Raw genomic sequence first — 25,947 nt, 5'->3', positions numbered from 1 at the left:
ATACTCTCCGTACTCTTAGTTTTGTTTGGTGCTTGTAAGCAACCATTATACCTTATTCTAATGTATTATGATTCAACGAAAAAAAAATGTTATTGCTAATTACAATAAATTATCCTCCGAGCGTAATTATTTATTTATTTAATTGTAAACAGATTATATATGGCTAAATGTCAACTAAAAATATTATTTAACTATCATACAATTAAGTATTTTTTACAAAATTAACAGAAAACCTTTTGCTATCAATTAATCATTTCTATGTATATGTTTAAATCATAGTATAATATAATACGCTAACCTACCTTTTTTGTTTACGTACGAATATAATTAATGATTATTTTTGCCAACAACTGGTAATCTTTGTTTCACGGTAATTTGCTTAGAGTCTAACAACAACAACAGAGCGTAACACGACGCGACGATTCGTGAATTAATTTATTGCAATTAATATATTGTAACTTTTAGTAAAAATTTAAGAGATGGAAAAAGTCCCTAGACACAATGGCAGGGGAGTAGAGAGTATTATTATTCAAAAAACCCCACCTTATTTGTGTACGTACGTAAATTATTTATAATTATTTTGGCCAACAACTGGCCTAGATAATCTTTGTTTCACGGTTATTTGCTTAGAGTCCAACCGATTGCACTCTATTAATATTATGATTAGATCGTCTGAGATACACTAGATATACTTTACGTAGGCTTTTGGAATTCATTAAATGAATCCATATTTTATTTAGTAGTCCATCGTCCAGTATTAAGTTATTTATTAACACTTCGTTGTTAGTATACAAAAATATAGAATTAAAATAATTAAATAAAAATAGGTGCAACTGGCGGCCATATCGCTTTCGAGCAATATCTTGCAGTGTGAGAAAAAAAAAATTGATTAGGTGGGCGCAAGAAGTGCAAAACTACATAAGATATATAGTTATTTCGACAATATTTATGAAACAAAGCAAAGCAATTGCAACATGTATTTAGTGCAACGAACAACAATAGATAAAAGGACACATGAAAAAGAAAAAGTGCACATGAATCACGATAATTTCAGTTCAGTTAGTACGAAAGCTAGAGATACGACGTGGAGAGGTAATGCTTGTATAGTAGAGATTAAAAGGAAAATAGAGAAGGAGCTAAGCGGCTAGGGACGGGAAGTGAATTCGTTGCCTCACTGAAATTTTTTTAAATCGTTTTTGAGATAGGAAGGAGTATTAGGATTACACAGAATGGTGTTATATAACCTGTTTTACCAAATTATAGCTTTAAAGTTGTGCCTGATAAATTTAAACCTGCTGTAGCTTTAGTAAGTAATTACGTTAATTACTCTATGGCTAGGAAATAGTATTAAACTAGTACTCAAAAAGCGTTTACAGTATTTTACATTCAACTAAGAATCTAATATTATACATTACCTATAACGTGATTTTAAATTAATTAATATTAGTTAATGATTTATTTATGAGCAGTGTTGGCCTAGTGGCTTCAGCGTGCGACTCTCATACAGGTCGTAGGTTCGATCCCCGGTTGTGTTTGGTTGGACTTTCTTTCTATGTGAGAATTTAACATTTGCTCGAAAAGTGAAGGAAAACATCGTGAGGAAACCGACATTTAGACCAAAAAATTCAACGGCGTGTGTCAGGCACTGGAGGCTGATCACCTACTTGCCTATTAGATTTAAAAATGATCATGAAACAGATTCAGAAATCTGAGGCCAAGACCCAAAGAGGTTGTAGCGCCACTGATTTTTTTTAAATTTATTTATGGTTACGCTTATAAATCAAACACAAATAAGTCCTGGAGAAGTCTAGATTAAACACAATTACATTATTAAGTAGCAAATATTCATAAATGCCGTCTGTTAAAAAAAATTCGTATATTTTTTAATTTAGTTGCAGCTACTAAATCGTACGGACCAAGCTCAGTCGTTTCACTGTTTTCAGCACTTCTCTTTTAACTTAATTCGTTATTATTTTTATAATGTCGTAATCAATACTTTACGTGCGCTAATAAAAAAAATGTGCGTTTACTAGTGTACACACGTTAGAAGTGAAACTTCTTTATGACCTTATTTTTCGAAAAATTATCTATATGCAACTAACTTTACAGAAATTGGTTAAATAAAGTTAAATTAGATAAAGTTTAACAAAAGGCTTTTAATATCACAGACTTGAATACAAATAATACAATTATTTCATTTTACCTTATTACCACTAAGATTATTACAGAATTTCATAAACTGTAATATAATTTTTAGTATCATTGTTATTATAAATTTTTGTTATTAATGGTTTAGAATCTCTTCGAATCAACCGTGGTAGGGACGAGAAAGACGCGCGTAACGGTCAAATGTGACGCGTAACCGAAACATGTGACGCGTAACCGAAACATGTGACGCGTAACCGAAAAATGTTACACTAAATTTTTTTTCAACCCCGATAAAGAAGTTTCACTTCAAAAATCTTAAACGACAGAAGGATCTTTGCGTACGTAATTCCAATAAATTCTTAGTTCCGACAATCCTAACTTCTCAATATCAAAATGAGCCGTATAAGTTTGTGCCAAAGTAAACAATAGAAACAAGAAACATTTTGAAACCCCTTTGATTGGACCCTTGTTTGTGTTGTGTTGCGAGCCTTGGGGCTAACATAACATGCGGCTAAAGTTTCTGTTTTAGGCAAAGTAAAAACCTGTTTGTAAAATATAACATGGATACGATAAAAGCATTTTCGTTCAACATTTATATCAAACGAACAAGCTCCCTTCTGTTAGTTATTGTCAAATTCCAAAGTACATTTCAATTTGATGTTATATAATCAGATTTTTAACACAAGATCACAGTTTCGAGTAATTACAGTTTTCTTAAATTGCTTTCTACATTACAAGCTAACTTAAAGCCAGATAACATCATAATGCGCTAACACAAAACTGTACTACAATTGTTTCAAAGATGACAGTTATAATTTGATACATTTTGACATATTAGGTCTTTAGATATGAAATTGGCGTTTAGTATGGGAGGTACAAAAAGTAGTTTTTTTTAAATTGAATATATTTAATTATAAAAACACTTTATTAACGGATTTGAAGTTATGTTTTATTATAAATTTACATAATTTATTTAATTAAATTATTTTACATAATTTTAAATTTAGACGTTTCGCGTGCTTTACAGCGTGCGTGGTCACGGTGACTGAAGACAAAAGGTGTTGAATGTCAAAATGTATAACAGCTGTAGAAAAAGTTGTGTTATCCGTATTTATTTCCCCGGAGTTGATATTGACTAAAAGATGGAGGGTTTTGGCCAGAAATGACTCACGGTCTCCTCTATTTTCGCGGATTGTTTACCGTTAGATTTTTAATAAAACATAACTTCACATCCGTTAAAAAAGTGTTTTTCTATGTCTAAAAGTTATGTCAATAATAGACAATACTATATATTTAATTAATCAAAGTCTGTACTTTTGCCATCTTATAGTTTGTTCATTGATCCCTTTACTAAAAAAACATTTGGACGGGAATCAATCAATCTTTGAAGGCGGTTTAAAATTTTCACCTTGCAAGAAGTTATCCAAATTTCGAAAAAAATGGTAATCTGTTGGAGCAGGGTCCGGGAAGTACGGTAGATATCTTGGACATTTCAATTGAAGCTCCACGGATATGGTATCAGTCTGTTGTGCAGTGTGAGGTCTAGGGTTGTCGTGAAGCAGCAGTGGCTTAGAGCGAATGACCAGCTTAGAGAGTGCCTACAATTAATTACTAACCTGTGCTCCCAATTGCATAGGGTCCCTTGTAAGTATGTCGCTGGCTTTCCTAACAGCTCCATACACCAACTCCACATCACGGTCCAGTATGTAACATCTCACATGTTCCAATATACAACGAAGGTATGATATTGTTACTGTTTGTACCTGGGAAAAATATACGACTTATTTTTATTTTATTTTTGCTCTCAAAACTCCGAAGGAAATACACATGTGAAAATGACATGAGAACTTAAGAAAGCGCAGCGCTAACACAACACACGAGAGGATTATTTGTATTGAAGAAGCTGCATGATTTCGCCAAGCATCCGCGAAAAAACAATGTAAATATGTTGGAATAAAGAAAATAATAATTAAAAATAATAAATAATAAAAATGTGTTTATTCATTTTAAGTACATATACAAGATTTGGGAACCCTTTTAAGTAAAAAATACCTGTGTCAGGGTTCCCAGCTCTTCCATGACAAATTTAATTATTAATTCCTAAAAAAAATGTATATATCATTTAATTACATCTTTTATTTATTTAATTGATTATTGTTTTTGATTAATCAGCTGTTATGAAAACGCCTGAGTGTATGCGTGTGTGGGTGCAAATGTGTGAGTGAGTCAGTGAGTGAATGAATAAAGTGTGTAAGTTGTGTTTATAAGCCAGTTCTTTAGTCGTATTTTTAGATTTGTAAAGAATAATAATTACATTTTAACACTAACGTGTACTAAAAAGCTACTTAAACTTACCGCCGCTAGTAAAAAGTCAAAGTTGCAGACAGTCAAATCCTTTAGTTTCGTAAAGTCTCCAGCTAAAAGTAGATGGAGCCATGATTCCTCCACGTGACGCTGAGTAAAAGCCGCCGCAGTACGACTAGCTGAATGGAATGGAGTCGAGTCCAGGAGCGCGTCATCATCCTCCACACAACCTGGATGGATTTCGTAAATACAGTTCAGGTTTGTTCAGAAGGAGACTTGACAAGAGCGACAAAGAGCAAAAGTTGTGCAATAGATTCAAATCTCTACCTAAGTAGTATTTAATTTGTGAATCAGACAAAGAAACCTCTTCAGCGAATTCCTCCAGTTTATTCTCTATTCGATTTAGATGTCTAGAGACAACCCTATCATTTGTGTTCCAACTGTGGTTTTTACAATAGCTAAAGACTTACTCCTACATGGACAAAACTAGACCACGTTTGTCTCGTTTTGACTAAAGTAATTTCTGTTATGAAGTTTACCCCGTTTACCCCGGGACAGACCTTTTAACAAGGGCGTAAAGATTAATGTGTAAATATTCATATTTACCAGGCTCCTGCGTTTCCGATGTGTCTGTATCATCAGGGTCACTCAGAAAGCTTGCAAAGTGCAAAGCAGCTAAGTCTGAATGTGCATCCCGTAGTGCACTTTGGACTCGTACATATCGCCGTCTCGCTCTTGCACTTGCGGAAGCGGCTCGCCACCGCCATGTACTGCGGCCGGATACCACATTTTCGCTGATTAACGATTCTAAAGGCAGAAACTTATTATGAAGGGTTGATAATAATTAATCAAGAGGACATTTGGATATCTCTTATGATAAATTATAATAGGCTAACTCAAACAGCCTTCAGCGGTATTTATTTATGTCTTAACAGAAAAACAAAATGATATATAATGTGATCATATTATTTTTACGAAACCATATTTTTCCGCAAATAACTAATATGTATTAGTTTATAAAATAACTCCGATCCGTCCAGATTCCCAATGGTCCCAAATGCCCTAATTCCCGATCGAATAATGGTAAAAAAATAAAAAAAATCCTTCCAACTGTTTGGTTGTAGAGCAATTATTTTTATAAAAGACTAGCCGTTTCGCGCCCGCTTTGCTGGACGAATTAAAATAAATTTTATGTTTCATTATTTTATTTTTTTTCATATTTTTATTATTCTTCTTTTTAACTTCCCGCTAAGAAAATTGAAATATTTCGAAAATCGAGTTTTTAACAGATGTTGACATTTTGCTGTTCTAGGAAGCCTTTTTTGTTTTTATTAGCGGGAAAACTTTTCATAAAAGTAAAACAGAAATAAAAAAATGAAGGAACGTTGGAATTAAAATTATTTATATATATAGATATAGATTCAGTTTAGGACTGTAATTTATAAAAAAAATACAGTTTATAGTGTTAAAGGTCGGTCCTAAGTTCTTATAGAAGTGCTTAAAGCACAACATTCTCTAACGCACGTCTCCAGTTTACACTTAAAAGTACGTATTTACCATAGACATTTATTACAAATCTTTATAATATAAGTACAGGTTTCATTGCTTTTTTCCAGCCATGAAAAGCACAAAAGCACAAATGAAAATCAACATTCGGCTTAATACAATGGAACATAACTCGTTCAATTGGAAAATAAAATAATTGAAAATACAATCAATTCGAAATTTCATTTCATTTCGTCTGATTGAATAACATTAAAGTCCTGTTTGTATATATTAATTCCCAAATTGTATTAAAAAAATTAATTAATACAGGTTCGTGTTTGAAACGATTGGAGTAGATTGCTTTATCGGATGAAAACGAGAGCTGTTAGAAACGCTGGATTAGGATTATTAATGTTCATTAGTATAAACATGATCAGGAAGAAAACCAGGCTGAGTTTATACTTGGGACTTTGGCCCTTACTCTTGTAACTTCCTGTAGCGGTACCTAAGAATATTGAGCAGTTGAAGACAGAAGTGAGAGCCATATCAGTTGACGTGCTGCGGCGCGGCGAGTGCATTCACCGTGATGGAAGACATCTTGAAGGTGTAATATTCCGTACATAAAATCCGAACTAATACATTATAATTCTTTTCAATTATAATATTACAAATACAAATCGATTTATAAACATTTAAAGCTTATAATAGCCGCTGAGACACCCTATATTACGTTTGAGAACAAGTTAATCCAACATACTTATTCAAAGAAATTATTGTTCTAGGACAATTCTAGTGCCTTGCAAACACACACCAAAATAAATTATATTGTAATTGCTTTTTTTAACGAGATTGTGTTTCAGAAAAGGAAAGAATACTTACTCAACATCATATATTTAGCGACACACAAAGTTGAGAAGTTAAAGTTCGCGTCCTTGAGTGTAATAACAGCCTCGCTGTTACTCGTAGGCATCAAAAGTTCCAACAACTCCAGCTCAGTGAGACCAAACTCCGAACAAGTTATGTAACCTGCGAAACAAACGAATGAACTTTGGTAATTCCTACTGATAGTTTACGAGTACAATATTAATAAAATAAGTCAGTGCGGCCTTAGGGATACAAATGTAAAATAATATACAAAAATTAGGCTGAATATATACGACACTTATTATCTTGACTATATATATATATATATATTTACTTTCAAAAAAAATATATTGTATATATTCTTAGAAACTAATATTTTTATTTTATTTAGCTTATTTTTTAATAGTTACAAAACGATGTACATTACTAACCTTTAAAATTTCTAACTAAGTAAATGCAGTTCTTTGAGAAATAAGGTATCTTTGAAACGACTTTTATCATATATAAAGAAATTTGTATAAGTTACACCATTTATAACTCATGAGCGGCTGAATTGATTTGACTGAAAATTAATGGGGAGCTTAGAAGCAGGAGACGGATATAGGAAACTTTGTATCTCTCAAGAACGGCTAAGTTTAGAACCAAGAGTTGCAGGCCTTTTAAAAATTCCGTACTCTTTTCTTGTTTCCGTAGGACATGGTATAACAAAACGCAACTAACAGCTAAACTTAATGTTATCTATGGTTAAGTATGATAACAAATTTGACAATTAGACATTTAACAAGAACAAAGGACTCATCCTTTATTCGATACATGCTGATCGGTTGTAATAATAGTAAAAAAACTTTATACTAGAATTACGAAACTAAAACTATAGTCCTTAGAAGCATGTTTAAACAGCCTTCAAATTTGTATTTTATGTTCTTGTATTAAATTTAAGATTTTAATTATATTTTATTTTATTTTATTGAAACTTTAATATCCCGTTTGAAGGTAGAACAGGTTGCTAGTAATATAAAACACTTTTATAGAAACAACATGAACTTATTAAAAAAACTCTTTACACCATGTTAACGTCTCATATCTCTTTTCATCAAAGCGTAAACACAATTTGACAGATAGAGAAGAAAAAGTGCTATAGATAAATGGCCTGTTTGAGTTTTTAAGATATATAAATAAACTACAATGACGGGACTTTGATATAACCTTATTAACTTCGCTTATTAATTTCATAATAATATCTAAGTATGGATCTAACGAAATAATCACCTGCCAGTTTACTAAACGCGTTAGCTCCGAACATAGCTTCTAAATTATCAAAGGCACTATCAATATATTCCCCGGAGCTATCATTTTCCGGCATATCCTCGATCGTTTCCAGCAAATAATAACAGCCTTGCACCTTAAATTTCTCCTTCTGAGCTGGAGTTAGCTGCAATTGATCTAACGATACTGCACTAGTGCAGACTAAAAATACATTTCTCGGCAAGGACATTGGAAGCCATGACAGGCCGGTAACAATGTCACATTCCAAGGGATTCACTCTATGTACATTGTCTATGAATATTAATAATATTTGATTTTCCATTTCCTCGCAGCGTTTGAGCAAACCTTGGAACCAATTGTTTATGTACAACGGGTCGAAACTTGCGTCTTTCGGCAAGTAGCCCTCTGGAATGTTCAGAATAATAGACACTTGTTGGCACATAACTCTCAAAAGCTCTAAGTTGTATGCGGATCTCGGCGTTGAAGCTGAGAATCTTATTATCCTTAGAACTGGTTTTGGAAATATCTCCTCGCACTTGTAGTACAAATGCGTTAGTAATGTACTTTTCCCAGACGCATCTGGTCCGTGTATGAGTACGGGTGGGTGTCTTGATTTATTTTCGTAGTTCTCTTTGGCATTGTTTAGTATGCTTTCGGCTACTTGTTTTATGTGTTTAACTGTAAGTTGATATTTCTGATGTTGTTCTAAACATATCCTTAGATGTGTTATGTGTTCCAAAAACACTTCCTGAAAAAGAATGACTAATAAAATGTCGTTTAATTTTTAAATAATTAGGTTAAAATTGTTAAACAAATAATTTTTTAATACGGTTACATAATTATGAAGGGTTAAATATAGTATTGTCTTTTATTGACATAACTTTTGGACAAAGAAAAACACTTTTTTAACAGATTTGAAGTCATGTTTTATTATAAATTTACAATAATTTTACATAATTTTAAATTTAACCGACATTTCGCGTGCTTTACAGCGTGCGTGGTCACGGTGACTGAAGACAAAAGGTGTTGGATGTGAATGTGTAATTTTTTCTAGGGTTAAATATAATAACGTTAACTTTTGAATTTTCAACTTTTCAGTATAAGAATACAATAATATTTAAAAATTATACATAAGTTATATTGAACTCTCATATATTGTTTTAACATATTTTTTCTTAAACAAATTATAAATCTTGGCAGTAGTTCTTAACGAAGTTATTAATAGCGTCTTATAGCCTAAAAGGCCTCAAGAAAAAAAAAGAAAAACTAAATCTTACTTGAACAGTCTTTTTTCTCCCCTTTCCCTGATCGGGTTCTGTGCTAAGGCTTTCATCAATCAGCACACTGACAGCATCTTGCAGCTTTTGCCTGAATGGCGTTAATTTTTCTTCACTGTCTGATGCAGCATCTGTTCTTGACGAATCCGCTGATGAAGGTCTATATACAAAATAAATATTACAGAACGTATAAAATTTATTTATTCTATTTTCTATCAATTCAATTGAAAAACCACTTTTTGGCATATAACACGAACTTCACTTAAAAGATTTTATTTTTAAATGTTAATATGTATATTTTTATGCGCGCTTTTTAAATATATTTTGACAATACATTTAAAAAGACATGTATTGTGAATATGTGTCATTATAAAAACATATAAATATTTATTATAAGAAAATTAGCTCCGTATAATTTACTAAACGATTATCTAGGAATTTACGAAAATAAAATTATTTAATAATATTTAAGGTATAAACTATAAACTTAAATTAAATTGAAATCAGAAAAGTTCATATTGCATTTTCCAACAGTAAAAACACGTAAAAGTTTACAAAACTATAATACTTACTCGAGATAAATAACATGAGTTTCGGGTAGAACATCTTCAATCCTCTTTTGAAGAGCTTTTAACCGAGAATGTGCTATAATTGTTAATTTACTATCATCCGGTTCCAACGCGGAAAGTTCTCTATGCGCAACTATTAAACCTTTTGGGTGTTTACCCGTGTTAAGAAGCTCTGTAACAAAGTTTTAACATAAACTTGAAAGTTTTCGTTAATATGAAGGAGTTTGTGTACTCTTTATCCAAACTGGAGATTTTATGGTACCTTATATATTTAGATAATGTATGTTATAAGTGTGCATAGCTTGATATGAGTTTTTTACTTAGCCTACCTTTTTATTAGCTACAAACCAATATATGGAACATTTTGCTATCGGAATAGAAACTAAACGAAACAAAGTAAAAAAAACGGCTCAAATATATGAGTTTTTCATTCAACTTCGATTTTGTTCCCTTTGGAATACATTGGGCCGGCATTTGGTTTTGTTTAAAATGGAAAGTTTTGGTATTCATTTAGAGTTTTAAAAAAGTTTGTTGGTTCACGCGTAATAATATACCGTAATTTTTTAAAACAAATTCCATTTGTAATGATTGTACAATGTTTTTAAATACAAATGTAAATTTCAAAAATAATATTTCGCTGTATTTGTAAGCAACAAACATTAGTAACGTTATGTACAGCCTAATGTTGCACGAAATGTATTAAACTTAAAATTTTTATTAATCAAGAACCTTCAAAATTCTAATAAGCTGCTGCGGCTCAAATATAAGTCTTTCCTTGAACTTCGATTTTGTTCCCTTTGAAGTAGAGACTCTTGGGCTGAGGGGTTCAAGTGCACAAGCGCTAATTAAAGATTTGAGTTGGCGCCTGGTAGATAGAACCGGTGACTCTGGAGCTGGTGCTTTCCTCGCTGAACGAATAAGTATCTCAATACAGCGAGGAAATGCTGCCAGCGTTAAAGGTACACAGCCACAGGGACCCGACTTTATTATAAATACTGTATATTTTATTGTTATGTTTAGGTTTTAATAAACAAATACGTAATATATAAAAAAAACTATTTTTTTTCACTCCATAACATTTTCGAGTTGCTTAGGAACTTAAACATATATTTATTATATTTTATTTTTATATATTGATATCTATAGATAGATAAAAATTTGCTAAAAGTAACTATTAATCGAATGTAACTCAACATAATTTCCTTACGAATATTGATCTACATTATAATGTGTTGAAATAGAAAGATTAGTTTTAACGATTTTTTTAAATACAGTGAATATTTTCAGTTATGCCTTTGAAAGATAGTTTTTAAAAGATTGTGTTGTTACTTAGACTATTATGAAAACCATTGTATTTGAGTAAAGTTATTGCATGGTTGGATGATATATGTACCCAATAAATACCGCACCTTTCATAATATTATTTTTAATATCGCTAGATTGCTCGCTACATGATGTATTCCATTCCCTTTCAAGTCGCTTTTTACGTTCGAAAACAATCAACGAAAGACGATATTCTTCTACAAGTATAATATTCATTGAATTACGAACAATTATATCAAACATTTAGGAAGGAAATTTAATCACGTTAAGCCGTTATGAAAGTAGATTAATTCTTTACAACGTTAATGAGAAAATATTTTATATTTTAATCCTCAAACAAATTCCTGTAATCAACAAGTGCGATGGATCGGACGATATTTTACCCGCTACCAAAGAATTAGGTCGCTGTTTTTAAAGTTCCATGAAATTCACAAAGAAAACAATTTCGATTCTGTGCAATTTACTTTTTAAGCCATTCAATTCGGTTTTAAATTGAACTTTCGAATTTAGAAGCAATTTGGGCTTTTACAATTAGTTGCCTATATTGGTATTATATGAATAGTTAGAAGCGACTATAAACACTAGGGTCGTCCATTCGAAACCTATCCGCCAATATGTACGCTATCACTTGCTCTAGTATTTAAATCGTGAGGAGGTATATCAGACCACGACATGGTCTGATATACCTTGACTTGGAAATAAAATAATAATAATTTACTTTATGTCAACATGTGACAGGTACAAATGGTCTTGGTGAAAAAATAAAATAAAGACAGATCCAATGTGTGTCCATTACTATTGTATGCCATTAGATTATTAATATTGAAGTCATGATGGTAATTTTTACTATTTATTTCTTTCGTAATCCTACAGCTAACAAAAAATATAGCCAAAGATGGAATACATAATATTAACACAAGGGTAACATTCAAAATTATTCAATACATTTAATTAAGTAATACCTAATTTGGCTGTGATGTGTGATGGTGTAAAAATGACTTCGGCCGCTGTATGTGGGGTATTGATGGTGCAGAGCTATGAATATTCTTAATACAACATATTCCGCGATTACTTAAAAAAGTCAAGGCTTAAATATTGGACGTTGTGTGTCCGGGTTGCGCGAAACAAAACTGACTTTTTTGCATAGTTTGTGTTGATGTGAGGAACATGAAACAAAGCACGACTACGAGCCTTGTAGGCAGGAACATGGAAGGTTATGTTTCTGTTCTTATTATCATGAGTATCAATCATAAAAGGATAATATATCAATAACAAACCTTTTGTACTATATATAACAGAGCAATGACCTAGCAGCTTAAGCATGCGATTCTCATCCAAACACAAATCTCAGTCCTGCGTTCGAATTACGTATTACCAATGGAAAATGTATTTCTTTCTGTGTTTTTGGCACTTGCTCCAACCATGAGGAAAGTGTCATATCGCAGACTTGTACACAGACGGCTAATCATCTACTAGTCTATAAAATAGAATTCAATGAAACGGTTGCAATCTGACGCCAAGATTTAGGGTTGTAGTATTTGGATTAATAATAAATGTGTAGTATATAATTGGTTTTATCTTTTCGAGTGTATCAGTTTTATGGCCGCTCACAGATTAATTTTAAGTATGTACAACAGTGAAATAAAACTTCTTGAATAATAAAAGATATTACCTAAAGCAAGCTCGCACTGTATTTCAACGGGGCTTCGCAATAAATCTGCTACATCTAGGCCACTGTCATGGGCTTCTAGTACTAGTGTATTAAATGCTTTCTGAACCGTTGAGAGACGCTGTCGCTCCGTTTCTCTTTCCATTAAGTTGCTGTACCTGTTATGAAATTCAAAGAATATAATAGTCTTTTATACAAGGAAAAAATCTTATAAGCGAACTTATAAGATTGGGCCTAACAATTGTAAATGGTAATAAACAAATATCACAATTAATATAGAAACTTTAGTAACTAATACATTGTTTATAAGTCAAGTAATGTAAATAATATATTTTTAATGTAACAAGAGGCTCACGGGCAGGAGGCTCACCTAATGTTATGCGATACCGACGCCCATGGACTCTTAAACGCCAGAGGGCACGCGAGTACGATGCCAGCCTTTTAAGAATTGGTACGCTTTTTTCTTGAAGAACCCTAAGTTGAATTGGTTCGAAAATACTTCAGTGCAGCTGGTTCCACATAGTGGCGGTGCGCGTCAAAAACTGCCTTAAGATACGCTTAGTTGTGGAACGACGAATAATATAATATAATTAATTCGCGTTTTATATACTTCAATGTTTTGTTTAAACTGTTATTATATGGATTATAAAATTACTAAAATTATTTATAAAATAAAATTATATAAATACACACTTTTTACATAATTTCCAACAAACATATTTGTAAGTTTATACAAAAATATATTGTCTAATACATAACAAATGTATGTAAAATTTCAATTGTATGAGTAATTAGCATTCGCTTTCATTACATAACAATGTGAAGTACCGAAACTTCTTATGTATATTTAAAGAAAGACACCTTGAGTGCCCTTCAATCTTACATAATGTTTCACAAACCGAACCCAGGAACTTTATTGTTGATAATTCTAAAGCTAAAACAGCGGCTATACAATTATAGGGGATAAACATATAATATATGTATATGTAGATTGTAGGTATATCAATGGTGCTACAACCTTTTTAGGTCTGTTCTTCAGATTTCTGCTTGTTTCATGATCATTTGTCATCATCATGTTAATCTAATAGGCAAGTACGTGATTCTCCTAGATTATGTGTCTGACACACGCCATTGACTTTTTGTGTCTAAGGCAAGCCGGTTTCCTCACGATGCTTTCCTTCACCGTTCGAGCGAAAATATAGAAAGTACATTCGTGCACAGCTGAGGATCGAAACATACTTAATTCTTATTTTAATATAACCCCTATAATTATATGTTGGTGTTTTTAGATCTCATCTTATCTTACACGCTTGCTACCATAAAAAACCTTGGCAAATGAAGTAATTTGAAATTATATCTCCATATACGCATAAAAAGCAATTCCAAGAAGGGTCAACATATTGAATAATGCACGCAATCTCATACCTTTTTCCTATTGCGAGAACCTTTCTTCACAAAACTAACGTTATCTTCAGGTAATATTATAGATAGCAATAAATTGTTTATTTTACGATCCCAGTGAGTAATCGTATCCCATTTGAGAGCAACGCTCGTAAATTGTTGCGGTAAACGGTGGAGGGATAATGAGTGAGTACTGAAAAGTATCACGGGGGTACCAGGAGATAAGAAATACGTTTGGTAAATATTTATCTTAGACCCTTGGACTATTGTTATCGTTTAAAATGGAAAATGTATGTGGTATAATACCGTCACCAATTTAAATAATATAGTAGTCAGGTATATATTTCACTAAAAGTACTTCGTAAATTGTTATAATAATGATAATTTAACCTATAAGTTTTCTAATAAATTTCCGTCGTTCCACAACTGAGCGTTTTTAAGGCAGTTCTTGCCGCGCACCACCGCTATGTGGAACCAGCTGCCCATTGCAGTTCTTCCGAACCAATTCGACTTAGGGTCTATCAAGAAGAGAGCGTACCAATTCTTGAAAGGGCGGCAACGCACTTGTGAGGCTTCTGGCAATGTGAGAGTCCATGGGCGGCGGTATCACTTAACATCAGGGTAGCCTCTTGCCCGTTTGCCTCCTATTACATAAAAAAATACAAGAACTCGGTGATTTATTTATATATTAAAAACACATGTTTAATTCGAGTCTGATATTCATATCAAAGGCGCCAGTCGGGTCAAGTGATAGAATTTAGAAAATTACTATAATGCTAAACAAAAAAGGGGTAATCCAAAGTAAACCTCATTTTTTAAAGTGAAACATAGTCCGCGATTTAATTGACAACATTTATTCCCGTAATCAAAGTCGTTCCTTAAAAAATAATATCATCATTAAGTCACGTAAACATAGATCCAATCAGAAACTAAATCCTAAACCCCTATCCTTTACATAAATTTTAATCAAATTACATTTCATAACCGATAAATTTGAATCTATCATCACAGACAATTTCGTTTAATTGTAATTCTGAGTAGGTCTTCGTAAAACAAGTAAGTGCAGTGATGGCCTAGTGGCTCGAGCGCGTGACTGTCCTTGAGATCGTTGGTTTAAAACCCAGCTGTGCACTAACATAATTTTATTTCTATATAGGACAACGTGAGGAAATCAGCACGCCATAAGCCCAAAAAAGTTGATAGCCTGTGTCAGGCATGGCTAACCTATTTGCCTATTAGAAAAAAAATATCACCAAACAGATACAGAACTTAGAGACGAAACCTAAGGGTTGTGGCACCACGGTTTTTTTATTAGTTATGTTATTACCTAAGAAAAACAGTTAATTTAAGTTTATATTTACAAAAACAAGTACCATTTGTCATCACCATCTAGTTTGTAATCATCTCCATTACATCTGTAGCAGGCGCGAACGAGTGCGGCTTGGGGTGACTCAGATTTCACCAGCTGTTCAAATATGTCCTTGGCAATCCTGAAGGGCAGCACAGGTTGATAGGACACTGCTTCACCTCCAATAATACACTACAAAGAAGGGTTAAAATACGTATTTATACATTAAAACAGTGCTTTACTAGTTCAACGTGATGTAAGTAAAAAACGTTACGAAAACTACTCATAATAATTTACCTAAAACGTGTTAATTTATAGTTTAAGCTCGTCATCATAATTCCTCTTTGAAATAAACACTGCTGCGATATTATGTTAATAATGTTATAATGCTGTTCAAATGGATTATGAAAAACTTTTATGTAGTGTTCTTTCTAATGAATAATAAATTATGTTTCTAGAAAACAGTTTAATTTAATCTACAAGGTAACTACTACGTAACTTATTCGACGAATTACGAGTTAAGAATATTTTTTTAAAAATTCTCCCAAGTCCAAGTATTCATGTATGGTATAAGTGTGATAAATAAACTTGGCTTTCCCGTCTACTGTCATGTTTGTACATAAGTACTATTATTCTGTGATTGTTTAAGGCAAATACTCTATTTGTTTATTTGTGTGTGTCTTAGGTAATGTTTTCAAATATTTAACACATTAATGCGTACTAGCCATTTTTGAAGTACTAGGCTACAAGGTACAAATCCCTTGGCCTTGGATAAGAATATGGTCTCTACGCCGTCTTGGTCGAAAAGCTTTGTATTTGTTTGTCGAAAAGCCTTGTTTCCGTTCACACCAAATAAGTATCAACTATCAAGTGTCACACAAAAATTGCAAAATAAACTTTTCGTTCATCAATAAAATCAACAATAAATTTTTCTCCTCATATGTTTCAAAGGGCAATCACGAAATCACGCACCAACGCGAGATTTTAAGATGTACTCTGCAATGGATATTACTCACTGCAAACTCCTGCGACGCGTACACGTTTTGGTGGGATCCAACGTTAATCAACTATAATCAATCGAGTTAATTAAGTACTGCATTAAGCATCGTATTTTGACCGTTTTTGTTAGAACTTTATATTTTATTAGTCTTTTTTCTGTTTCTATAAAAGATATGTATGTTAGTTTTATGAAAAAAATAATATTCTTACCAGGAAATAACCAGCTTTGGAGTTCCGATTACAGCATCTTATCTCATCTAGATGATATCTAAGCAAAGCGGGATTAGTCTCGTCGCCTCCGTCGGTTCCATAGTGCATATCCACGAACTCGACCTACAAGAAATATATAATTATTTCCTGTAGACAAAATATAAGATATATGCTATCAATAGAGACCTGATTATAAAATCACGTACGTGAATAATGTTCACTGTGTTAAAGTTCGGGTCCATATTGTAGCAAAGTTACAATGGTAAATGATCAACAATACAGAGCTGAAAGGGATACCTCGCACCAACTTTACTAATAAATTGTACGAAACATATTTTAACAGATTGGCCGGCAATGTTACTTGTTAAGGGTTTTAAATAGTTCCTGTGTTTTCAGGTGTTGAACAATAACGATGGGATGACGAAAGCCACATTTTAGCTTTAGATACATATAGATTCAGTTATATGTAAGAACTGAGACTAGTGCTTGACAGGCTACTTATAATTAATTTGCGATATTTGTTTTAAAATAAGTGTTGTTTGATGATTTGCTATTTTAAAAGAGTACCGAGACATTTTTACGCCGGCTTTTTCTCTCGGCCTACACCCTCTGTCTTCTTTGCCAATGAGTAGGGATGCCTACAGATTCAAATTTAATGACGTGGAATAAGTGATACCTGTATCTTATGTTCCATAATAAACATATTTTATTTAAACGAATAAAGGCCAATTATAATTTATACAACTAGACGTTTAAAACCGTTTTGCGAGGGGTAGTGCAACCCAAGTGTGCTCCAAGAACTGCGTTTCTTTGTACCTACTACCTATGGATATGTGCGACGGCGAAGGCCAAGGTTGTTTGCGATACCAAGGACCAGAACCAGCCTGTTGCACAGATCCCCGTTATCAAAGACGTAGCGCCTACTGAATTCTGTCTCCGACACTATCGACATATTTATATGCTCGCAGAGTGAATTCACAGTATCGATATTGTGTATATTACGTGTTTAAAATTGTACACGTTATTTTATTTTTCCCGACATTATCACATCGTCTGTAAAGATAAGGTATGTATTTCGGTTATAAATAAATTAAATATTCAGCAAACGTATTTGGCGACGATTTGCTAAAGTGCACTCAACTAATCGAGTTATCTATTTCGCGAATGTTTAATTTAAATACTCAGTACTTGCGTAAACCAAAGACAATTAACGATTAACGTAGTTCAAAAAAAGGCGTCTTTCTCTGCCCTTCACTTTTCAGTGATTAACAAGTTAAATAGTTGTTAATTCTTTCACCGTTTTAGTTAAACCATTATAATATGCTATGATGAAAAGAGACAGATGACTTTAGGTAAAACGGTGCAATTAAACTGATGTATAAATATGAGATACGTGTATAACTTAGTTATTATTAATTGTCAACATATTTAATATTAACTTACCTCAATGCATCGATCATCATATGTTGACTGCAACTCTGGACCCACCAACTCCAAAGTTTGACGCCTTTCTTCGCGGAAATCTAAATTAGAAATATTATTAGTTTGTTTATATAGCATCGCCTTATATATTAATAATTACTTTGACTAGTGGCAAAGCCAAAAGAAAGTATTTAAATGAAAAGTTTACAAAACGCTTTCGTAAAAACAATTAAATACACTAAATTTATTTAGTTAGAGAGATTTAACGAATATCTAACTGTAACTAATTAATGTTAAGCGTTATTAATGTTTTGTCTCGTAATCCTCCGAAGCGGCAATATTTCTGGGTAACCGCAAAGAAAACAGGTGACCTTCATCTCTTACCAACTTAATGAATTATTGTTTTGACGAAATTTGAACCTTTCGCATCTACACTAAGCCAAACAACAATAACACAAAACTACACGTATAAAGTTTGGATAATCGTTATTCATTTGTTTTTTCCTCTGTTACAAAGAAGAAGTGTCTTTGACTTTAAGGACTTACAATAAAGTACAGAATCGCAAGGCTGAGTACATACTTCGTTTAGATATAGCCTTAAAAAGAAAAAAGGCACAGAATTGTCAGTCGTAAGGATATGGAGAATTATATTAGTTTGGAAACAATAAGAGAGGTTACAATAGTCACAAAAATATAAAATTGAGGACGTTCTACTAACAAATATAATTGGCAAAAAGTTAATAAAAAATAACGCGTCCAACACAATCTGAGTGAAACAAAGCAGTCAATCAAACAGTGTGAGTTGAAATATTTTAGATCAAAATTTATGAAATTAAAATTATGTATTTGGAACAATATATTTTAATAAAGTGATGATGTAGTGATAAAATTATATAAGAATTGATTATAATAATATGACTCATAATGTAATTGCAACTCCTATGTAAAATTATACCGTTTAGACAAATTTGCTCACTATTATATGTAGTCCTTGGAAAAACAATATATATATATATGTATTTTATGTGTGTGTGTATATTTTGTAACTTTTTGTAAATATTATTTTGTAAATAAAAATTTATATAAATTCAAGGAATAAATGAGGCTTAATTATTATATGTAGCAGAATACGCAGTTTAGATTGTACCACCATTAATTCTGTACCATATTCTATCAAAAAAAATATTATTGTTATAAATTGTTAAAAATTTTCTGCTACTGTGTAACTGTTGAACGTGTACGTAAATGTAATATTGCTAAACGATTACGGCGACTAATGGCTATATATAGAAAGTCCCCAACCTATTCATATTATTGATTACGATGTTTATGGGAACGGGACCATCTGGAATATCGGTATACAATACAATATTTGACAAAAGACGAGAATTATACAGATTAACAATTGAAAATACGGGTAGATTTTTTTTCTTACGACTTGTGTATAGTAAGTAATATTAAGGAGCCGCATAGCATTGGGCCCCTTAAAAAAATGAAGAAAGTGATAATATTACATGCATGATGTAAATGATAAAGAGTGAGTAAGAGTTTCTTAAGTGAACAATTCAATATTTTAATGTAAAAAAAGTATGTATGTTACATAGGGCCCCTCTTAGAATTTTAGGCTAAAAAGGCTAAAGGGGCATGCCCAAAAAGATTGGGAAACACTGCTCTATAATTTCCTAGATTCAATCTACGAAGTAAATCTGAGTGTGTACGTACAGCTAGACATAAATATATATATACATATCTGAAAGTACACATAGATAAGCATTCAAAAAAACCTTTTCCATCTAATCTAATCGGTCTTAAATTTAATATATACCATTATAGAGGGATGCAATGTAAATCTTGACAACTCGTGGTCCAGGCCACTTGTCGCTCTCCTGGGTGAACCCCTGGAGCGCCTGAAGCACTAAAGGTTCTGGAGCGCTCATTGCGCCCCAATCGCCCCTCACTTCACTCCACTCATGCCTATACACCGCATTCTGGAAAGAAATTATTTCATTAATCATTAAATGCCATAATTAGACTTAATTCTAGCAACAAATATAACGCATCATTCTGATATTATACAAATAAATTACTTTTATTAAAGTCGTTTAAAATGTAGGCATAAAACATGGTAAGGAAACACATTTTATAGTCAAATTGGTTGCAGAATGAATAAGCGTTAAAAACGCTTTTTTTCGACTCGACAAAAATGGTATGTTGAATTGCCAACCATTTGCAATTTCCACCCTCGTACTAGGATATACTGTAACATACGTGCTAAGGGCCTCACACTCTCTTTTTTCTTAGTTATCATACTCATTGCTTGCCTTTGAAATTTGACCGTGCCCTCCATGTACGGTTTAAGCACTCGCCCGCACCGCACTACCCTCCCAAAGGCAGAACACAAATTTAAATTTATTAAGAAATAAACTCTCCGACCGGGAATCGAACCTGATACCCCTCACCTAACAGACACTTAATAAGACCGCTAGGCTATGAGGCGCTATGAGATTATGATGAATATTTCAATAAATCAGAAAATGTATATTACAGCCATACTAAAGATAGCTATTAACCGATAATGTACAGAGGCGTATGAATACAAAGTGGCTCGGCTAACTAAATTGAAACTCAGGGCAAAAAGAATATTCATCCTCACGAGCTTTCATGAAATATACGTTCAAAAGGTATGTGTGGATATTTTTTTTCCAACTAAGCCTTTTAAACTTTTTGCTCGACTTTTTAGTCTGATATGAAAACTGAAAAACCAATAGTTTAACTTTATCACGCTCGTTTAACAAGGGTATGTTGACTGCTACCCTATACTTTAAATACGGCTTGACAGTCAGAATGCATTAATTAATACAATGTAATTAGTTAATTACTATAATTATTATTTATTATACCACTGTAGAATCCTTATTAAATGCGCTAACTTTTAAAGCTACTTGCCTACAGCTAAACTGGAGTAGTACATTTTTTTTCAGGACGATCAGTTGAAGTAGTGCAAAAATTAATTTTGAAAACTTGGTACGGTATAAAATGACATTTTCCTAAAAGTTGGAGTGATCAGCACAGAGTTTAGGATCATAGGTTACATAAAACACTATTCGGGATGACGTAAGAGAAAAAAAATTGCCAAAAAGTAAATATTTGTAACAACAGGAATGAAAAAACTGTCACATGGTGTGCATTTTCTGGAATAACAAATACAAAATATCCATAACTTCAAAAATACATGACTTATTTTTTTTTTAATTTTTCTGATAACTGGTGTGGCATTACCTATGAGAAAATTTCGACTTGACGTCTAATTTTGGGACATATATATTACTATAATTATTATATACTTTATATTACTATAATTATTAATTACTGTTTCAGTTTTCAAATAATAATAAAAACTTTATCCATGACAAATTGATTGTGACTAAATTCATATATCGCTAGTCCCCACACTAGGAATTCCCTGTGTTGTGACTTGTGGGTAGGTTTAGTGATACAACTAATCAAACACAACTTCGATTTTGTTCCCTTTTGACTCTTGTGTCCAAGTGCACAGGCGCTAATTAAAGATTTAAGTTGGCGCCTGTTCATCATGCATCGCAGCACACAACACACGAGGGGACTCTTTGTATTGAAGAAATCGCATGGGTCCGCGGCAGTAAATGTTAATACAAATAATTTATTGTATAATATGTCTCTGAAATTTGTTAACAATTGAATATATCTGGCATTCGTTCGTAAGGCAAGACTTAGAGACCTTCAAAAAAGAGAGTACCAATTCTTAAAAGGCCGGTAACACACTTGCGAGCCTTCTGGCAATGTGAGTGCCCATGGGCGGCGGTATCACTTAACATCAGATGAGCCTCCTGTCCGTTTGCCTCCTATTATTAAAAAAAACCCTAAGTACATGAACAAAAAGCGCCAGCTGGCAGTAAAGTAAAAGTAGGCAATTATCTCATGAATTATTCAGAGAGTGGGTAATATACGGGTATTTTATAAGCACCTGTGGATGCTTTCACGTATATTAATGAAAGTAACATATTTAAGTGGGGTTAACGATTTTTTTAATGAGTTGATTATAGGCAGTAGTCATTAATTATAAATCGCTTTGAAAAATATTTTCTATAATGTATAGATTATACTATTGAGAATTACACAAATATAGAGTATTTTCAATATTTACAATATTCTTAACCTACATAGTAATAATAAAAATTAATAAGAGAACATTTAAAAAAAGTTAAAAAGTTTGGTCCCTGTGGCAGTGTACCTTTAACAATGGCAAAATTTCCTCGCTGTGTTGCGATACTTATTCGTTGAGCGAGGAAAGCAACAGCTCTGGGGTCACCGGTACTATCTACCAGGCGCCATCAGCCCATCAATCAAAATCTTTAATTAGTGCTTGGGCACTTGAGCCCTCAAGAGTCTCTTCTCCAAAGTGAATAAAATTGAAGGTGGTGGAAAGACTCTTACATTTGAGCCACAGCAGCTTGTTACTATCTTTCTTTCTTTATTTTCTCCTATATAACATTTGCAACAAACAATAAGATTATAGTTGAGAAGGTATTGGGAGAATGGTTTCCAAACTAAGTAAGAACCTGTGATATGGATCACCTGGCTTCCATTCCACAGCAAAGTCATATTGAGTGGTAACAAATAGTACATACATATATGGATAGGCACACAAATTTAACTTTTAAAATAAGGAAAGAAAAACTAAACAAAACACTCAACAAGTTAGAAGTTAGTAGAAATAAAGTTGTGTGGGTGTATGCGAGGTTGTGTGTGTGTGAGTGTGTGTATGCGTGTTTACGTTTTAAACAAAACCGCGCTACATTACCACGTTTTTTGACATGTGTATTACCAAAAAATGACACGCAACATTTACTTGCCTCATCGGCGTATTCATTTGCATGTATATTTAACTAATCGCTCTTGCTCTCGTTAAACGTAAATTATTCAATAAAGCTTTTTATAAATAAATAAATATAATCCTCGGGATTGATTTGCTCCAGCTCAAACAATTTGTAGGCTCTTACTGATTAAAAAGAGTGGCGGAGAGTTTCTTGCCCGCTCTACACACCTGACCTGCGAACTAGAATCAATTTAACATATTTTCTGTTGACAATAAGTGTACTTGTTTAAGTATATGAATAAAGTTTTTGAGTTTAATTATTTAATAAGCTGACTTATTTTTAGAAATGAAATGCAATTCGATAAAATATTCAAACAAAAGCTCTCTTAGATTTACATTGGAACAATCTCAAAACCTTTTTCCGTAAATATATATTTATGAGATACAATATAACAACCTTTACGTTTTATTTATATTCTGGTAGTAAACGTAGGTGCTATATTATTCTCCCAACATAAGCTCACAAAAGCACTCCAACACAATAGCTGCAATATTTAATCATCTTTATTGTGTTTTTATCGCACTCGTATTTACTTGGACGAGGTACAATTTTACTATTGCTATTTTATTATTGTAGATGTGGGTATTTTATCTGCATTCAGATACTAGATCTTTATAAATTCAGTCATTATGGAAGCGAGATGATTTTCTGATGATTTTTATAAAAGTTTGTAGGTGTATTATGGTTTTTAACTAAATCAATCAGTAGTGCTACAACCTTTCATGGTCTGGGCCTCAGATTTTTGTATCTGTTTCATGACCTTTATCAATCTGATAGGCAAGTAGATGATCTATCCTGTGCCTGACACACGCTTTAGACTAAGGCTTTCGTCACGATGTTTTCCTTCACCGTTCGAGCGAATCTTAAATGCGCACATAGAAAAAAAGTCCATCGATTCACAGCCGGGGCTCAAACCTACCTTAGGGTTGAGAGTCGCACGCTGAAGCCAACTAGCCTCTAGCCAGAAATACGGTTTTACATCGTAATAAAATGTTCTTAACAATATTTTATGAGCGTAAAACTCTTTAAGGACAGATTTTGTTAGAAATATACGATGCGTAATTAGATAGAGATATTCAATAGCCCAAAACATACATATATTTCATTACAAACTAATTTGTGAAAATCTCATCAACTTAATAAAGTTAAAATAAAAATAATCTATATATATAAAAATGAAACCCGTTTTCCGTTGTCACGACATAACATGAAAACGGCTAGATCGATTTTGCCAATTCTTTTTTTATAATATTCCTTGAAGTACGAGGATGGTTCTAACGGAGAGAAAAATTAAAAAAATTGAGTGAAAAAGTCTAAAAACAACACTTTTCTATATTCCCATACATAATATTCGTAATAATACTTAAAAGGCGATTTGAACTTTAATACCATATCATAAAGTTCAAGTGTTAGTGGAGGGGTTCCGGGAAGGTAAATTTTTATTTTTTGACATAATGTATTTGCTGTCTTATCAACTTTCTTTTTTTTATCTTAGCTAAACCGGTGTCCCGAATAGCAGAATAAGTATTTAAAAAAATAAAGAATCGACTGTTAGGCGGTACGATGTTCGCCAGGCCAGCTAGTACTTTATAATAAATTTGAGATCTTAGCGCGTAGCACTCATGTAGCACCTGTAGCACTTTGTAGCGCTCGTACCGTAGCGGCATATTGATCGGGGCTTTTCGTGTACGGTTTTTGCACTCCAGTGCCTTTTTTCATTCTATTTATTTTGTTTTTGTGTGCCGTTTGTTTAGAATTATGACAGGGACCAATTAATACTACCATATTGAATACATTTATATTTATTTACAGTGTTTGCACCGTCATATCAATCTTTCTATAATCTGTACATTACAAGGCCCGTAATACAGATGTTATCTATTCAATTATATTAGCTGATGCAGCAAAATTAATACAGCGTAATTGGATTTAATGCTGCCAATTAATTCGTGAGGAGATCGCATATTAAATGTATCTATATTATTGCATACATTGCGGTTTAGCTTTACCGCTTTGAGGCCGATATTACAGTTAAACCAATTTCGTGTATCATTTATAAATGATTTTGTTTACAATAATCAGCCCTGCGATTCTGTAACTCACTTCACGAACTCACACAGCGGTTTTCGCATCGGCGGTCGCTCTCAAATCAGTCGTGAAGCAGTCATTTTATGATTTGGCATTCTGATAAACAATAAACTACAAGCTCCCACCTTTTCACCCTTTCGCCGATGCGAAAACCGCTGTGTGAGTTCGTGAAGTGAGTTACAGAATCGCAGGGCTGGTATGAACCTTCTTTGATGTATATAATCAAGAAAGGTTGATTGCGATACCAATGGCCAGAAGCAGTCTGTTGCACAGATGCCCGTTATCAAAGACGTTGCGTTGCGCCCACTGAATGCTGTCTCCGACACTATCGACATATTTATATGTTCGCAGAGTGAATTCACAGTAACATGTTAACATAATATTGTGTATATTATGTGTTTAATTTATATACTTTATTATATTTTATTTTAATAAGCGACCACGCACGCTGAAAAGAACGTGAAACGTCGTTTAAATTTAAAATTATGTAAAATAATTGTAAATACATAACTTCAATCCGGTTAAAAATTGTTTAATTAAATGTGTAAAAGTTATGTCAATAAAAGACTATATTTTATTTTATTTTTCTCGACATTATCGTATTAGCATAGTCTGTCATACTCTAGGGCCGTGGGGTTCAAGGGCACAGGCGCTTATT

General features: G+C 32.8%; 1 protein-coding gene across 1 annotated transcript in view; it reads right to left on the bottom strand.

Moving 5' to 3' along the window:
• Positions 1 to 25,947, bottom strand: part of LOC125050992 (protein qui-1) — a 113,789-nt gene that overhangs the window by 46,980 nt on the left and 40,862 nt on the right. Inside the window, exons 2-13 of the mRNA XM_047651104.1 lie at positions 20,111 to 20,273; positions 18,307 to 18,386; positions 16,864 to 16,986; positions 15,680 to 15,846; positions 12,909 to 13,063; positions 9,917 to 10,085; positions 9,345 to 9,504; positions 8,071 to 8,815; positions 6,817 to 6,963; positions 5,059 to 5,259; positions 4,504 to 4,682; positions 3,765 to 3,911 (exon numbers count right to left, since the gene is read on the bottom strand). Of these exons, the coding sequence (XP_047507060.1) occupies positions 3,765 to 3,911; positions 4,504 to 4,682; positions 5,059 to 5,259; positions 6,817 to 6,963; positions 8,071 to 8,815; positions 9,345 to 9,504; positions 9,917 to 10,085; positions 12,909 to 13,063; positions 15,680 to 15,846; positions 16,864 to 16,986; positions 18,307 to 18,386; positions 20,111 to 20,222 (2,385 nt within the window). The 5' untranslated portion in view covers positions 20,223 to 20,273. The remainder of the gene's footprint in view (positions 1 to 3,764; positions 3,912 to 4,503; positions 4,683 to 5,058; positions 5,260 to 6,816; positions 6,964 to 8,070; positions 8,816 to 9,344; positions 9,505 to 9,916; positions 10,086 to 12,908; positions 13,064 to 15,679; positions 15,847 to 16,863; positions 16,987 to 18,306; positions 18,387 to 20,110; positions 20,274 to 25,947) is intronic.

This window comes from Pieris napi, chromosome 7 (assembly GCF_905475465.1).
Source record: "Pieris napi chromosome 7, ilPieNapi1.2, whole genome shotgun sequence".
In the NCBI taxonomy this organism is placed as follows: Eukaryota; Metazoa; Arthropoda; class Insecta; order Lepidoptera; family Pieridae; genus Pieris; species Pieris napi.
The sequence above is the reverse complement of the archived record's forward strand: the minus strand, read 5'-3'. Positions and strand labels throughout refer to the sequence as shown.